Raw genomic sequence first — 17,245 nt, 5'->3', positions numbered from 1 at the left:
ATCTCAGCTGCCTTCTTCTGCTTTGGTTAGCACATAAAAGCCTTTAGTACTTTGAACTCATTGCAAGTTGCAAGATGCTAAAATTGTCTACTTGAAGAACCTTTATCAGTCAGAAAGTTGGTAAATTATACCTTTGTGCCACCCATGTTGAGCATCCATTACTCCTGGACATAGCACATTAACTGACTCATTAGCTATTTCAAACCATATGGACTTGGGTTTGGGTGGGTCACTTTGATAATACTCTGAGGTGAGCTTCCTAATTATTGTAATTATGTGATCTCAATCATGGGGCCAGTCACACAGAGCAATATCAGAGCCTCTAAAATGGGTGTCAATGTACCCAGACAATGACTAAGATGAGTGACATGCCCCCTGCATGTTGCCGGTCCCTTGATACCCCGAAAAGTAATTATCTGAAAAGTTCTGAGGACCTGCCAAGTAAGCACAGCAACAACTGAATAAATGCAAAACACTCCATGCATGAACATAAATAAATAAATAAATACATAAAGCTATGCACAAAGATGAATAAATTTCTCAGCATAAAACAAGAAACTGGATACCTCATTGCTGATGTTCCTTATACAGAGAAGCCTCTAGTTTAAATCTAGCCATGATATTTTAAGCAGGAGCAGCAGTAGGGCAAAGAGGGAGGAAGGCAGAATTAAAAGAGGAAGAGCTAAAATGTCAGTGTTAAATATCACAAAGATGTCACAATGCAACAGGGTGAGAAGTTATAAATTGTTCACATACCGCAGTGATTTTAAGGGGCTTTGCGTGTGAAACTGCAAGACTTCAGATAATTGACCAAAATCCTTTATTCTCAGTTTAGGTCTGAGCAAGTATTTTAAGACAGAAAGGATTAGAATAAGTAGAAAATGGATCTAAGTTGTAATCTGCAATACTTTAAAACAAAGTGAGAAACAAATACAGAAGCAAGGTAGAGTTGTTTCATTTATATAGAGTAATTGCTCCTTAAGAATGTCAAAACACTTTGCAAATGTGGTTGTCACATGTGATAGCTACTCCATGAACAGAGGTTTCTGAGGATAATATTACCTCTAAGCTAAAGGGTCCAGCACAGTTTTTCAAAAGGTTGTAACTGACTTGAGCCTAAGTCCCCTTTTCAAATGTGCTTAGTTACCTGACTCCCATGAAAGTCAATGTGATGTAGGTTCATAATTTGAAAGTCAGTGGGATGTAGGCTTATAATTTACTTAAGCATCTTCAAAAAATTTACCTGGGTCTTCTACTTAAATTAGTAAAGTTTCATGCCTTTAGAACCAGCACTCCAGTTCAGGGTTTTCCATTTGCAAACAATATAAAAATTAATAAACTTTAGTTACTGAATATTCTGTGAGATGGATATTCACCTTCTCATGTTGCAAAAGGGAAAATGTGGCACAGAAAAATTAAGTGACTTGCCCAAGGTCAGACAGGAAGACTGTGACACAGTAACAAACAAAAGTATTTTTGACTCACAGACCTGTGCTTTTCATAACAAGACCTTATGTGGTTTTTTTGTTTGCTTGTTTGGTTTTCTCCCTTCCTCTGCAGCATGAGGCATGGACTGTAAATAGATTAGTATAAATGGTGGGTTCTCTGTAATTCTAAGCTTGTAAATCCTGCTTTGAAGACTTCAGTAACTCAGCCAGAGACTAAAGGCTCTATTTCAAAAGTGGGTGGAAGAGGTTCTGTGGCCTGCAAGATGATCATGATTGTCTCATCTTGCTTCAAAGTCTTCAAGTCTAAGACTCAAAAGCAAATGATCCAACAGACCACTGTTTGGCCATCTTTAACATGTAATGCTGAAAAGCTATATTCTAGGCTGTGTACCACTGTTTGGAGGTGCTATATCAATGGAAAATATCATGATAAACAATTTAAAACACATAATAAAATCTTCTGTCAGGAGTTTAGAGCAGTGCAAATATTTCAATTAGGGACTCACCGACATTTCCATGCCTATAGTCTAACAAAATTTTCTAATGTAGTTCCCAATTCTGACCTTTTGTCTCCGAGAATCACATGTGTAGGGCCTGAAGAGATCTCAAAAAAGTCACCTAGTCCAGGGGTCAGCCACCTTTCTAAGACAGTGTCGGAATTTGATCTTTTGACCTCTATGTATGGTCCAAGTGCTGGTGATACTTTTTAAAGTCACCAATAGTCCTTACAACAGCTTCATTAATAAATAAATTAAGATGCAGAGCTTTACTGTTTGGATGGTGGTTGGTATCATCTGGTCTTTTGTTAACCCACAGGTGCATGGTTTTGAGCAAACGCCCAGCTACATAGGGAGGGAGGGACATAGGGTTCATAAGAATAAGGGGATTTTGAAGTTGGTGGGGTCCTTTCGAAAATTTCAAACGGCAATTTCAAAGTGCTGCAGCCGCTGGCATGCTAATGATGTGCTGAATATTCATTTCAGCACCTCATTAGTATTCTTTGATCCGGCCATTACCATGGCCATTTTCAAGTTTTTACTAAGTGTAGATGTAGCCTAACTTAGGGGAAAATTAAGTGTTTCTGATGTCACCATCTTCTACAGGTGGAAGCAGCAACATCTCTGGTCTGGCAAGGATGCCCCTGCAATTCCTGTAAGCAGCTCCTAAGAGGGAGGAGTGAAAGAGAATGAGCCTGACTTTGCCTCTGAAACCTGCACGTGGGACAGGTTACGGACTCCTAGGCGGTACGGCTGAGCCAGGAGGAGCGGAGCACTGGCTTTTTTCGGTACAAGTCGAGGCCCGTCCTGAGGGAGAGGCTGCAGCCGTGGGCTCGGCTCCTGCACGCCCACCTTGGGGCAGGGCTGGCCTGGGCCGCGAAAGCGGCGCTGCTTCCTCCGCTTGCAGCTGGCCCCAGCTTTGGGCACGTTCACCCACCCTGAGGCGCTGGGCCGAAGCGCTGCCCCAGGTACTTCCCCTCAGCGCCAGCCGCCGGGGCACCCCCCACAGGCGCAGAGCCCGCGCGCTCCCAGCGCCGCCTCCCGCCCCATGTGATTGCTGGGCTCCGGGGCTGCCTTTCTTTCCCGGCCGGCTCGGGGCGGGGCTGCGCGGATCAGACCAGCTGCTGCGGCGCCCAGGGGAAGGAGCCCGAGCAGCAGTCCGAGCAGGTGCGGGGCGGCGGGGAACTAGAGGGGTCGGGGGACGGACGGGCAGCCCGAGCGCGGCTGTAGGGAGGGAAGCCGGCGGGGTGGTTGGACAAGCCCCGGGAGCGCTACGGCCTTCTCAGGCTGCAGCCGCCTCGCTTGGCCGCTCGGCTGAGGCCACCGGCCCGGCCCGGCCCGGCCCCGCCCCGCCCCGCCCCGCCCCGCTAACAAGGGCGAGAGACCCGGCGCGCTGTGCGGCTGGGAAATCCCCCGTCCGGCCTGGCTGGGCGAAAAGTTGCGTCGCTGGACGCTGCACGGGGCGCTGCAGTTCCCTCGGCTCCAAAGGCGAACGGGCCCCGCCAGTCTGGCCAGCCTTGTCCGCACGTGCTCCCAGAGAGGGGTCAGCTGATTTCTGCAGCCCGGCGCCCTCCCTGCTGAGGCATCTCACCGCCACCGGCAGAGTGAGACTCGGGTGGTGGTTCTGTGGGCTTCCTGGTTGATTTCTTTTTACACCCATGCATATTACGAAACGAGGAGACCATAGTTCAAGGGCTATATGGGGGGTCTTAGGCTCGGTGGCATGTTATGTAGAGCTGTTTAGTGCAACTTTCGTCCCTCCGTCTGTCTCAGCCGCACAGGTTGGATCACTCTAGTCCGGCACTCTCTCCTTCGGCAACTTCTGTAATCTGGCATGATTTTAGTTGGTTGGATGACCGCTTTTGGGTTTGGCTGAGTTTCCCATGGTCCCTAAAGTTTGTTTCCAGCTACCAGTCCTGGCTTTCAGTGTTCTGTGCTGTTATTTAGCTGTAATTTACTCCAAATGTCTTCTAAGAGACTAGCAGTTGAGAAGTGTAGGTAAGGTGCTATAAAATATTGACCTCTCCTGGTCTGGTAAACTCTCTCAGTTGGCACTGGTCATGTTCTGAGGGTGCTGGACTAGAGAGGTTCAACAGGTAGTAATAAATTAGACACCCCTCATTGTTTCGGTCTTGTTTGTATAGTCATTCACCTTCACGTTGAACCGGACTAAAATGTTCTCATTTGATATCATCTTACCATTTTCATTTGGTAGGAGCTTGTATCCTCTTTACACAGATATCAGGTGTCACACTGGTGCATATTCCCAAGCTACCAACACATAGTTTAAAGGCCATGGGGAATCAGAACTCTAAACTTAACTATGATTTTCGTTTTGAAACAGGGAACTTCCATTTTCTTTCATGATGGTTTCAGTTTCTTTTCTTTCCAGTTGTGATGCCACCTAAAGGACGTGGAAAAAGCAAGCTCCCTGTTCCCCTTCCTCAAGGAATGATACTGAAGGACACGGAAGGAAAAGAGTGGAGATTGGGCAATATAATTGGCCAGGGGGGATTTGGATTGATTTATTTAGGTAAATCACAAGTGTTAATTACAATAATGTATCTGTGAGTGTCTGTATTATTTTAGTCTTTAAAATATATATATTTTTAAAGTTATTGTAATCCACTAAAGAAATGTAAGGTACCAGAATGTGCCTTAGCAGCACTCAGCTGGTTATTGAAGAGTTTTGCTAAAAGAGCTACATGATTCTTTCCACGATTATTTATAGCAGTGTTTCTTAAACCTTTTGAGACCATAGAACACCTAACAATAATAATAATATACAAAACTATGAAAATTTCCTTAAAAAAATTCTCAGACCCACCCTCCAAAACCAAAAAAAACCAGCAACATATACAACAAAAACAAAACAAAATGAAGTAATTTAATCAGGTATCGTAGCAATGAAGAAATAACGTTGTATCTGGTTTTAATAACAGAAAATATGTACTATCCCTGTATGACATCAAAAAGGTGTCAGACATTCAGGGCATACCTACGAGTTGTTCATGGAACACCAGTGTTCTGTGGAATATAATTTAAAAAAACACTGGTTTAGAGTACTGTTTGTATCTGCTGCAAAGCATTTTACCTTGGACACACACAGGTCAGTACCTGAGTAGATGATTGCCAAGGAGAACCAGTACTAAGTGCTATAGGATAGGGTGATTCAGTATGTGGCCTGAACTCTCTTGAGTCAGTACTGGTTGGCGGCATTGGCTGTTGAAGATATCTTCTTCAGCAGAGCCATAAAATCAAGATACCAAGCTTTTGGTCATTAACTAATTAATTACATATTTTATAGCATTAGTAGAATTAGTTTTGGTGCTATGTATGAATTAAAGGCATACTTTTCCCAGCAGTTTCAGCTGAAAATGGTGTTCTTTGCTTGCCCAATATTGCATAGTAAAGCTGCATGCTCTTCAACAGGTCCTATTTTTCTGGCCAGAGGTAGCTGCTTTTCAGTGGTGAATAAGGATTCTGACAAGTAGTTGTAAAACACTTCCGGATCATTTATATATAAATGTAAATTACTGCTGGTCTCCATGAAAGAAAAAATCCATCTACTAGGCAGCATGATGGACTTCTGTACCACACAGATGTAGGAAAAAATGGAAACTAGTCTACAAGATCTGTCAGGGACTATGTTAAGTTTGTACTGAAACAGCAGTGAACAATTATTCTTGAATAGCAACATCACTATAACCCATCATCCCCAAAGGCAAACATGCTGTACTTAAATAGTAACAAAGAGGAAGCCGTGCTAGTCTATACACTATCAAAACAAAAAGCAGTCAAGTAGCACTTTAAAGACTAGCAAAATGGTTTATTAGATGAGCTTTCGTGGGACAGACCCACTTCTTCAGACCATAGCCAGACCAGAACAGACTCAATATTTAAGGCACAGAGAACCAAAAACAGGAGCTTCCTGTTTTTGGTTCTCTGTGCCTTAAATATTGAGTCTGTTCTGGTCTGGCTATGGTCTGAAGAAGTGGGTCTGTCCCACGAAAGCTCATCTAATAAACCATTTTGCTAGTCTTTAAAGTGCTACTTGACTGCTTTTTTGTTTTGATGTTGTACTTAAGTTAGGTAGCAGTATGTTAACTACTGTTTCCAGACCGGAGGTATTAATGTTCAAAACCTGCTGATCAAGCAACTTCAGTACATGGATTGAATGTGTGTGGTACATAAGAGTTGTCTACACCTTTTAATTTTTCTACATTTATTTTGTCACAGAAAGTGTAGCTGCTCTTTTTTGGCATCCATTCCTTGTGCCACTTTTATTTTTTATTATTTTCTATTTTTTACTGTTTCTGTTTATGTATGATGACATTAAGCTCATACAGATTGCTTCATCATAGAATCATAGAACAATAGAGCTGGAAGAGACCTAAAAAAGCCATGAAGTCCAGCCCCCTGCCCTAGGCAGGACTAAACCCATCAGATCAGCCCAGCTAGAGCTTTGTTGAGGCGAGACTTAAACACCTCCAGGGATGGAGACTCCACTACTTCCCTGCGTAGACCATTCCAATGTTTCACCACCCTCCTAGTGAAAAAGTTTTTCCTAATGTTCAACCTGGACCTTCCCAACCTAAACTTGAGACCATTGTTCCGTGTTCTGCCATCCGTGACCACTGTGAACAACCTCTCTCCGGCTTCTTTGCAACCTCTTTTCAGTAAGATGCTATGTTTGGAGATAGCACGAGCTTTCATGGTTGCATATTATCTAGACCACTGTAAGAAGCCAATTTTTCATTAGAACAAGCACTGTGTAAACTATGTCTTATTTCTCAGTTCTTCTGTTTTAAACTGCAACTACTTCTGCATGGGTGGATGCCATTTGCTCATGTAGAGCTACATTGGAAGCAGAGTCACAGACTGGACTGGAGGAGGACTGGAGCCTTGAATGTGGAGAAAGTGTTTTACTTTCTGTAGATGGGTTTATGGGTGTGTTTTACATCTCATTCTGGTATACATTATAGGCATTTGTATGTGCCACTTGATGAGAGATGCTGTAGTGTTTCTCTTGCATCTTTTCTGTTCTGTCTATTAGGCAATGTCCTTGTTGCAATGTGCTTTGCTGCTCAGGAGCAGGTGTGACTGATCTGAATTCCTCTATATTTTTACCTGCACTTGGTGAGGTGAAATACAGTGCAGGATAGTGACAGTGGAAGTTGAGAGAGCTCATATTTTGCTTCTTGGAGATTGGTTGTACTTGGCATTTGGTTTGTTAGTACTCTAAAGTGGATGGCCTAAACTACTTTACTGTCAGCAATGGTAGCTGTAAATTGAAACAAAAATAATCTGATCTGCACACTCTGACATCTACAGCTTCAGTCACAAGTGAAGCAACTGAAAAAGGCTGCTACGCACCAATCTGGCCTGCTTTCTGTATGGAAAAGATAATGGTATCCATTCCATTGTGAAGGTCCATAGAGGCGAGAGAGAAGATTTTATTAGCAAGCTAAATAGCACTGCTTCTGATTGCTCTCTGTATGTTCAGTCCTGTACCACTTGCCAATCATTTAGGCATACAGAGACAAACTGATAAGTGCTTGGCACTTTTTTGTGAAAGATTCTGGGTTTAATCCACATTCAGACACATTTCATCCCAGTTCCTCTTTTTTTCCCCATCTATTCCATTAGTAAAAGAAGAAGCAGGCAACTTCTTTTATCTTCCTTTGTCCAAGAATGTTCTGTTTAATATTAATCTTTCTTAATACACTCTTTTGGGAAGTACTTGGTCAGACTCTGTTGCTCAAGGCCAAGAAAGAAAAAAAAAAGCCCTCAGTTGCCATATCCCTATCTGATACCATTCTACAGAATTCTATTCGTAGCTGTCCTAGGGTGAGATGAATACCTAAGGCCCCTCAGAAGTGTGCAGTTACAGAAGAGATGAAGGACATACCAGATCTGATGTTTATATTTTTCTTTTGATGTACATATCTTTAATTACCTTCTCTTAAAGATCAGTCAGTTGCCTTGGAGAGAGCCTGTGTCTAGAGCATATATAAGAAGTGTTGCCATATGAAACTGTACCCCAGCATGAGTAATAGAATGAAGTCAAGGTACCTCTTGTGATTGCTAGTCAAGGATTATTTGTTGGACGAGGGGAGAAGTAGGAACTTGCAAAGGTCCCCACAGCAAAGTGAGAGTGATTCATGGGACTCTGATGTGTTGAAGAGGGGAAAATGAAGTGGGAATGTGGTTATGTGTCTTGTTAATAACACTTTTCTCTAGTGGAAGCTGGACTGTAGATTATTCTCGTAAGGTGCATGTTTAGAACATCTGTAGCTGTGAAGAAGGAATAATTCCGTGGAAGTAGTTCTCAATCAAAAGCCAAACAAATTGTGTACCAAATTTATTAGGATATTTTCCTATTACTAGAAAACCATATGAGACTTTGTAGATGATATATCACATGGGCTGCATCTACACTAGCCAGTTCTTTCGAGAGAGTGTTCGAAAGAAGGGGGTCTTTCAAAAGAGCCCATGGAGTGTCGACACACAAAAAGCATTCTTTTGAAAGTAAATCAAAAGAATTTTGGTGCTCCTTTCAAAATTGCTCTTCCTTTCCCATTTCAGGAAGATGCTCCCTTTCGAAAGCTTCTTTTGAAAGAAAACGTTTAGATGCTGCGCAGGGCCCTTGTTTCGAAAGAACACTCTTCATTTTCCATCCCTGGCCCATTCTTTCAAATGAGCGGGGCGTATGTGGATGCTCTCTTTCGAAAGAGCAGATCACTCTTTTGATCTGCTTTTTTGTGTGTGGAGGCACTCTTTCAAAAGAAGTTCTTTTGGAAGAGCTTCCTTCTGACAATCTCTGTAATGTAGACGTAGCCATTGGTACATGAGTCATGCATATTTTATTGGTTTTCTTTTTGATCACAGACAACTTCAATTGTTTTGGTATATTGTCATTTGAATCCCACCATGCTGAGGCAAGGAACAGTCAGAGGAGTAGTATGCAATGATACTGCGATCTAAGGTCCTGTATATTTCTATTTTTTGTCCTAAGAAGCATAGCAGGAAAAAGTACAGTTACTTGTTAGGCTGTTTGGAAAAGTCTGTGCAATCTACTCTTTGACCTCTGCTTACTCCTAGAAGGGAAATCCAGTACTGGATATAGCACCAAGATGGAATCCTGGTTCCCTTTGTAACAGAATTAGAAAAAGGAACATAGCCAAGTGACTTAGCAATGCATAACTCAGATGACATAGAAAATGGATCAGACTTCAGAAAAGATGGGCTGTGTGCTGTAAAGAGGTGAAAAACAAGAAAAGTTGTTTCCTTATTCATGAGGACAGCCACTCTGTTTGAAGTATTGCCAGCCTGCAGTTCATTTTGGCCCTGATTCTGCAAAGGTCTGAGTGCCCTTCATTCCCATTGTCTGTTGTATTGGTCAAGAATTCAGACCCTTTCACGTGCTTAGTTTGTTGGAAATACCTATTAACAAATAAGAACTGGGTCTCACTTAGGTAGTCCTGTGGATGGGAGATGTCTTTTTCACCCCTCTGGCAGAAGCAGAATTCTGTTCACATATATGTTGCTGCATATTGCTGAGCAACCACTGAACTTGAAATGAGGAGCTAATCCAGAAGAAATTCTAGAGGACTGTGCAAAATTGACAACACAGTGCGATTATACCAGGCGTGAATATCTAGAAAATGTGAACAGCACAGCTGTTTTATAAAAATGAAGGTTAACTTTTGCTGGCTGTATCTTTTAATAAGTAGTTTTACATCAGCGGTGTAAAGTTTTTGATGTGCATTGTTACAGCTTAATTTCCCATTAACTTATGCCATACTTCATTAAGCTTTAACAATGTACTTGAAAAATTTTACACTATTTCTGCAACATATATTTACCAAAGATGCATTTTCTGGAAGGCTTTGTTCACTAAATCAAAGTGGCAGAAAGCTATTTTCTGACTCTGAGCCCTGAGATTCACTGGTGCACTTGGATTCAGTGTATTCAGCCTTTTGAGGAATATGGCATTTTAACTTCCTACATGGAAAAGTGCCTGTGTTTGTCCATGATGCATTTCCTTTTAAATATATCTGCCGTCACTTTCAAGTATCCTCTTTGCTCTGTACTTTCTCTTCCTTCCTTGTCTCCCTTCTTTCCATTTTCCACATCTGTCTTGCTAGAACCCCTCTAACAGCAGCAGGCTTACCAGCAGTATGGTTCCTTCCTGCGCTCTTGGAATGCAGAGCTTCCTTCCATTGCTGGAAGTGATGTGAAAATGTCCAGAAGATCGCGGTCTGAATCAGTTTCAAGCTACTGCTTATGCCTCAGGGTGAATGTTATGGCTCAGAAGCCTGTCCTGCGTGTTCTGCTTTCCTTCTGTTACCTGCACTCTACCATGACTTACCAGGCTAGATCTCAGACATAGGGTGATCGTCAGTCTCATTTTTGGGGCCAAATATGGGCTACTGCTGGCGTGCAAGCACAGCTGCTGGCCAGAGAGCCAGTAGGGCGCCCTGCAGACGCAGAGAGATGCTGGGGCGGGGAGGGTGGCTACCTCCTCCTTCACAGCTTCCCAAGGCAAGGAAAAGCCGAAAGTCCAGCCCCGCGGCTCTGGCAGGGGAGGGAGGGGGTCCCAGGCAGGGCACCAGCCTGCAGGCACAGGGTACCCTAGTTGCTTTCTGCAGCTCTGTGCTGCCCAGCAGCCCTGAGAGCTGCTTGGGAAGCCCAGTGCCCAGTACAACACAGAGCGAGGGCCATACGCTGCCCAGGGGTGCCTGAAGCCAAGGCACCTAGGGCCCTGCAAGTGCACCCAGATGAAGCCTTTCCCATGGTGGCAGCTGAAAGGTGTGGTGTGCCGGCCTGCCCCGCACGTAGGCAGCCCCCAGGCCTGCCCTGGGCACAGTGCCCCGCAGAGCTGGCAGGCTCCTGGAGGCTAGCTGGGGTGCCTGGCCCACCAATGCCTGCAGGCTGTGCGGTGGGCAGCACAAGCAAAAGAGGCGGAGCTCCAGGCTGGGCCAATGGGGATGGGTAGGGGCACAGGGCTCTCCTCCAAGCTCTGGTGGGTCTGTGAAGGTATCAGTTCCCCCTGGAGTCTAGCCACGGGACCCCTCCTCCTGGGCAGGGTGGCGCTGCTGTCAGCTTCCCAGGAACAGTGACGTGCCCCCATCCTGCCTTTGTGCCCCAGGCACCCCACAGGGTCCAGCTCCTGGCTCATGAAGTGAGCACCTCTTGCCTGTCTGGGGTCCCTCAGCTTCTCCTGGCCCCCACGTAGCAGCTGCTCACGGCCCCCTTCCTGCTGCAGTTCAGCCGCCATACATGGCAGCCCACCCTATTTACACCCTTGCCCCATTTACGTGTCCACAGCTCAGGCTTGTTAGACAGCCAGGGAGCTCCCCTCCACTCCCCCCCAAAAAAAATCTCGTTGTCCCATATTTGGGATACAGAGATATGGTGGTCCTACTCAGATGGAATCCCACTACCCATTTGACATGGGGGTGTGGGGGAGGAGGGAAGAAAAGAAAAGCAAATAGGATAATACAGCAGGACAATGGAGCATTTCCATGATTCAGTGCCCAGTTTAAAGTCCTTTAGGGAATAGTGGCAGTACATGGGAGAAGTAAACAACAGTTCAGAAGGGTGCAAGTGAGAGACAATACTAAGCACACATTTATCTTCCTTATCACAGCTAGTGATTAATGCAGGTCTTTACATTCTCTATTTCCTATGGCAATGAAGCCATTAATAAGCAGGGCTGAAAATTTAAATGCAGAAATATCGCACAATGGCTGTGTCTACACTAGCCCCAAACTTCGAAGATTTCGAAGTTTACTAATGAAGTGCTGAAATACATATTCAGCGCCTCATTAGCATGCGGACGGCCGCAGCACTTCGAAATTGACACGTCTCACCGCCGCACGGCTCGTCCCGACGGGGCTCCTTTTCGAAAAGACCCCGCCTACTTCAAAGTCCCCTTATTCCTGTGAGCAGATTTACATGGCCATTTTGAAGTTTGGGGCTAGTGTAGACATAGCCAATACCTCAGTTAAGGTTCCAATGTCACTGTTAAATCTGCTTTGCATTTCACCATCTGAGTACAGCCTTGAAGTTTCTTTCCCCATCACTTCCAGTACTCGTACTGGCATTACATATATTCATTAGATGGCTGCATCAGAAAACAAGTCTTTGCTCCCAAGGTGAGATATGAAAGTGGAGAGATTTCTGGTCCATGTATAGATGGTAGTAAGGAGTAGGGAGGTTGGATGTCACTGCAAGTATTACTCTTTGGCTGTGTCTACATGGGCACAAATCTTTGAAAAAGGCATATTTCAAAGATTAGTAATGAGGTGCTGAATTGACTATTCAGCACCTTATTAGCATTAGGACACTTCCAGCCACGGTGTTTCGAAAGCGCCGCTTTCAAAAACGTGTGGCTTGGCGTGGCTCACGGGGGTCCTTTTCAAAAGGATCCTGCACCTTTCGAAATCCCCTTATCCTGCTCACTGATTGGAATAAGGGGATTTCGAAAGGTGCGGTGTCCTTTCAAAAAGGACCCCCGTGTAGTCGCCTGCTTTTGCAAGTAGTGCTTTCGAAGTGCCGTGGCCAGAAGCATCCTAATGCTAATCAGTGCCTCATTACTAATCTTCAAAATGGCCATTAGCATGGCTATTTCAAAAATTTGTGCCCATGTAGACACACCCTTTATGTGTGTTAACATATGGGTAGAAAAGAGGTCAGCTATAGGTTACTTCCAATATGGTTTCCTAAAGGTATAATCTGTTACAATGGAGATCGACAGGATTATATTGTATTTCTAGCCAATCATGAGGAAGATGTACAAGAAATAACGAGATAGAGGAGAATCAGCGGAAATACATTGTCTGTGGCCATGAGCATCTACAGATGCAATCGGATCTCATGCCATGAACCATGTGCTCCTAAATGGAGATTACATGATATTACATGATATCAGGAGGCGCTTTTACCCTACGATATGGCATTTGCTGCAATATGTAAGGAGCCCCTCTAAACCCATTTTTTGATTGGCACCTATCTATGTCCTACTAAAATGATATAGTAAAAAAACTGGTGGTTTCCTGTCGTCAGAAGCAGCAGCCGCAGGTCAGGTTGCCATCCCTGACAGGAGCAGGGAAAAACTGCTCCTGTCAGGGGCAGCAATCACATTAACCCAAGACGCACAACTTGACTGCACGTATCTTGAGGGTTTACTGTATCGTACTGTCCAAGCAGTCACAGTCAGGCTTACACATGAGCAGGAGTGCAGTCACTTGGAACCCCTTGTGCACATCGAATTTAAGAGTTAGAGTCTTGGATTCCCATCCAAGAATACTGGAACAGCTTTTGTTCCTGAGGTAAAAGAATGCCATATGTACTCCAGCTCTGAGCTAGAGTAACTTTGAAAGTCATACAGTGCCTTTTGTAGCTCTGGAAGGCAATGTTTTGGCTCTGGTCAATTAGGATTAAAGTTTCACGAACAGAAAACAGAAATCATAATGAAATTTTCACCAGAACTGCATTGTAATGGAAGCATTTGCAGATGCCCCACAAAATAGTTACGCAGCAGAGCTCAGTTTTCTACTGAATTGCTTAGCCAGGTGCTGTGAAAGCCAAATCATAAGATTCGACTGTAAAGGACTTTGTATATAATATCTGCTTAACAGAACCCTAAATCACAAAGGAACTGGAGGAAAACTTGAGAGACACCATGTCTAAAGGCTTCACAGAAATTAGTCTAGCCAGGAAATGCTAGTTCATGGGATAAAACAGCAAAGTTCTTCCTCAGGAAACTTAGAGTATAAATAAGCCACTTTAAGGATTGAAATGATCAATTTCATGAGATATTGAAAGAAAGCAAAAGTGAAAAAATACAAATAACTTTATTAAACCTAGATGATGTTTACACATGGTATTTACTTCGATATGCTCTGTGCATCTGATACATAATGCCGTAATAATTAAACAAGTGTAGATGGTAAATATTTACTCTTTTTAGTGAGTGTCACTGCCACTGTTATGAATATTTACCTAGTCCATCAATACATTATTTCCTTATGTTAAACACAGTGGCTATGTCTACACTAGCCCCAAACTTCGAAATGGCCATGCAAATGGCCATTTCGAAGTTTACTAATGAAGCACTGAAATACATATTCAGCGCCTCATTAGCATGCGGGCGGCTGCCGCACTTCGAAATTGACGCGGCTCGTTCAGACGGGGCTCCTTTTCGAAAGGACCCCGGCTGCTTCGAAGTCCCCTTATTCCCATCTGCTCATAGGAATAAGGGGACTTCGAAGGAGCCGGGGTCCTTTCAAAAAGGAGCCCCGTCTGAACGAGCCGCGTGGCGGCGAGCCATGTCAATTTCGAAGTGCCTCAGCTGCCCGCATGCTAATGAGGCGCTGAATTTGTATTTCAGCGCTTCATTGGTAAACTTCGAAATGGCCATTTGCATGGCCATTTCGAAGTTTGGGGCTAGTGTACACACGGCCAGTGAGTGAAATCCTGGCCCTGCTGAAGTAAATGGTTACATTTTTATTTACTTCAGTGGGCCCCAATTTCACTCAGTCTTTTCATTACTTTTACATAAACTGATTTGCAGTTCTTAGCCATAGATTTTGAGTACCATGTTAATTTTTGAATCATGGGTTTTGTTTTGTTTCTGTGTAAATAGAACTCAGAAGACAATATCACTATACATTTTCATAACCTCTGAAATACTAGGCAAAAGATAATAAAAAAGCTTCTTGAGCTTATTTATGCTTCCAAAATGAGCTTCTATCTCCCAAATATCCAACAGCAGCAATGAGACCAGCTGTGGACAGGAACAGGGATAGTTTTTCTAACTGCCAAATAGGCTGCTTTTCTTTTCCATTGTGTAAACTTTGTCTACAAACTGATTTTATGACAGCCATTGTGAATACTTCATAATATTCCGAACATGACTGCCACAAATTAAACTGCTAAAACTAAAGCTGGCACATTAGAACTGGCAAATAAAACTGGCATGTTTCTTTGTCACACTGAATGCAGTTGTGCTATTCAGTCCTAGGGAATTGCATTTCATTCAAAAATTGTATTGTTACCTTGTCATATTTAAACACAGAAAGACTGATTAATTAAGGGTGTGCTGCAAGCCAACAAATGTCATGAATTCATAGCTGAGGCTGATGTTGCGACCTTAGAACAGTCTGTTGTGGCTGGGCAAAGTTAGGAAATTCTGGACTTATTTTCTTCATTGCCTAGACACAGTAGTTGGATGTTATCTTGAAGAATGTAGTCCTTATTTCAACTTGTATTTTTATATAGCTCTGCGTTTACTTTTTTCTAATATAGTAGTTGTAACTTGTGACATTTTTTCCACTAATACTGAATGGAAAAAACTCTATAGAGATGCAAGGATAGATTTGAAAAATAACCTTGGAATACAGCACATCCTCTCTTGCAGCTAGTGTAGGTAGAATGTGCATGCATGAAACCACAGCCAGAATTTGGAGAGCTGCACATTTGTTATATTATTTTAGAGTACCTTTACTAACATAGTCTAACAATGTAGTGTGCCTGTACTCTTTATGTATTTATATGCCATCAGCGTGCTCCTACGTTCCAGCACAGTTCTACACGGTCTGTGCTTATTATCCCGTAGGCTAGTACTTTGCTGATTGTAATATTCTGTATAGCCATGTGTTACCATGTTGAACAAGGCTAGCACATGGTAATTAATGTAGAGTAATTACCTATGAGCTAAACTCACAGCAGAGAATGCTAGTGCTGGTCTGTGAGGTATGTAATCAGGTTGTTTGTTAAACCTTTGGAGCCTGTTAGGTAATCCTACTTCATAAGTCAATTTAAAAAACCGTTTTTTATTTGTAAAATAGAGAGAAAAATAGTCCATCCCACTTGTGGCCCATAGTGGATAAGTGTAGTATCTAACTGCTTTTCAACATAAGGAGAAAAGGTGGGCAATGTATTATCTTTTATTGGACCAATGTCTCTTGTTGAGAGAGACAAGCTTTTGAGCTTACACCCAAGTCCTGAGGAACAACTCTGTGTAATCTCGCAGGCTTGTTTTTCTCGCCAACCAGTTGGTCCAGTAAAAATATTTCTTAACTGATCTTGTCTGTCTAATACCCTGCGATTAACATGGCTACAATGTTGCATATTCACTATATAAGTAGTTAATAAAAAGCAATACAGTGTATTGTACAGCAATACAGTCTGTCACAGTGACAAGGATGTGAGCAGCTTTGGGTATATCGGCATTTACAAACAGTTGCTTTAAACATTCCTCACATTATTTCTATTGTATATTTTTAATTTAGCTTCTCTTTCCTTCATAGACTTTAGGGTGAAATAAGATCATAATGATAGTCTGTTCTGACCTCTTTCATGTTGCAGGACACACAACCTTATCCACTCACTTCTGTAATAGGCCCATTTTACAGCTTTGGCTGAATTACTGAAATCCTCAAATCTTGGTTTTGAGACTTCAGGTTACAGAAAACTGACCATTTATCCTAGGTCAAACCAGGAAGTGACTGGATCGCCATGCTGCAGAGGAAAATGAACCTTCCCCACCCTCTCCCCGGTCTGTCTTATTCTTGGGTTCGGGGAAAAATTCCTTCCCGATGTTAGTTTTAGTGATTTAAACTCTCAACATAAGAAGATAAAAATAACCATACTGGGTCAGACCAATGGTCCGTCTAACTTCGTGTCCTGTCTTCCAAGAGTGCCTGCTGCTAGATGGTACACAGGGAGAGAACATAAGAGGGAAGTTTATTGAGCAATCCGTCACCTGTCTTCCAGTCCCAGTGTCTAGCAGTCAGAGGTTAGGGGCACCTGAAGCATGGGAAGACATGCCTGACCAACCTGGGAAATAGCAATGTGGCAAGGCCCCAATGGAATGATGTCTCAAAGTGGACAGGATTTGCATGTGGGTGAGATCAACAAAGGGACACCTGGGAAAGAATGCTCTTCAATAACATGGAAGTGACCATCTGTCCCGTATTTGGCAGGACAGTCCCAGATATAGGATGCCAAAAAGGCATCTGTACTTTTTTTTTGTTTTTTAATAAGGGAGTAATAGTCTCGTATTTGGGCCCTCCCCTGCTGACCTTTTCCGCCAGCAGCTGCACAGGGGGTTGCCACTTCCTCAGGGCTCCCAGGGAGCGCTGGGGGGCTGCTGCTTCCCTGGTGAGCAATGGGGGGCTCTCACTTCCCTGGGGCTCCTGGAGAGCACCGGCGGCTGCTACCTCCTTCCTGGCTCTTCGGGACTTGGTACAGCTAGGAGGAGCCTCCCCTGCCCCATATCTCCCTGTC

The 17,245-nt window shown here is 43.5% G+C and overlaps 1 protein-coding gene across 6 annotated transcripts in view; it reads left to right on the top strand.

Annotated features, from left to right (window-relative positions):
- The first annotated feature begins 2,999 nt into the window (after positions 1 to 2,999).
- The window catches only part of VRK2 (VRK serine/threonine kinase 2), an 84,548-nt gene continuing 70,302 nt past the window's right edge, over positions 3,000 to 17,245 (top strand). For 4 of the 6 annotated variants that reach the window (XM_074989477.1, XM_074989479.1, XM_074989481.1 and 1 more), the window contains exons 1-2: positions 3,000 to 3,112; positions 4,338 to 4,478. In XM_074989477.1, coding sequence (XP_074845578.1) covers positions 4,343 to 4,478 — 136 coding nt within the window. In that variant the 5' untranslated portion in view covers positions 3,000 to 3,112; positions 4,338 to 4,342. Of the gene's footprint in view, positions 3,113 to 3,381; positions 3,550 to 4,337; positions 4,479 to 17,245 lie in introns of those variants that run through there. The other 2 variants (XM_074989478.1, XM_074989482.1) reach the window with 2 other exon arrangements.

Source organism: Carettochelys insculpta, chromosome 3, assembly GCF_033958435.1.
Source record: "Carettochelys insculpta isolate YL-2023 chromosome 3, ASM3395843v1, whole genome shotgun sequence".
Classification (NCBI taxonomy): domain Eukaryota; kingdom Metazoa; phylum Chordata; order Testudines; family Carettochelyidae; genus Carettochelys; species Carettochelys insculpta.
Note: the sequence above shows the minus strand (reverse complement) of the source record. Positions and strands in the feature narration are given on the sequence as shown.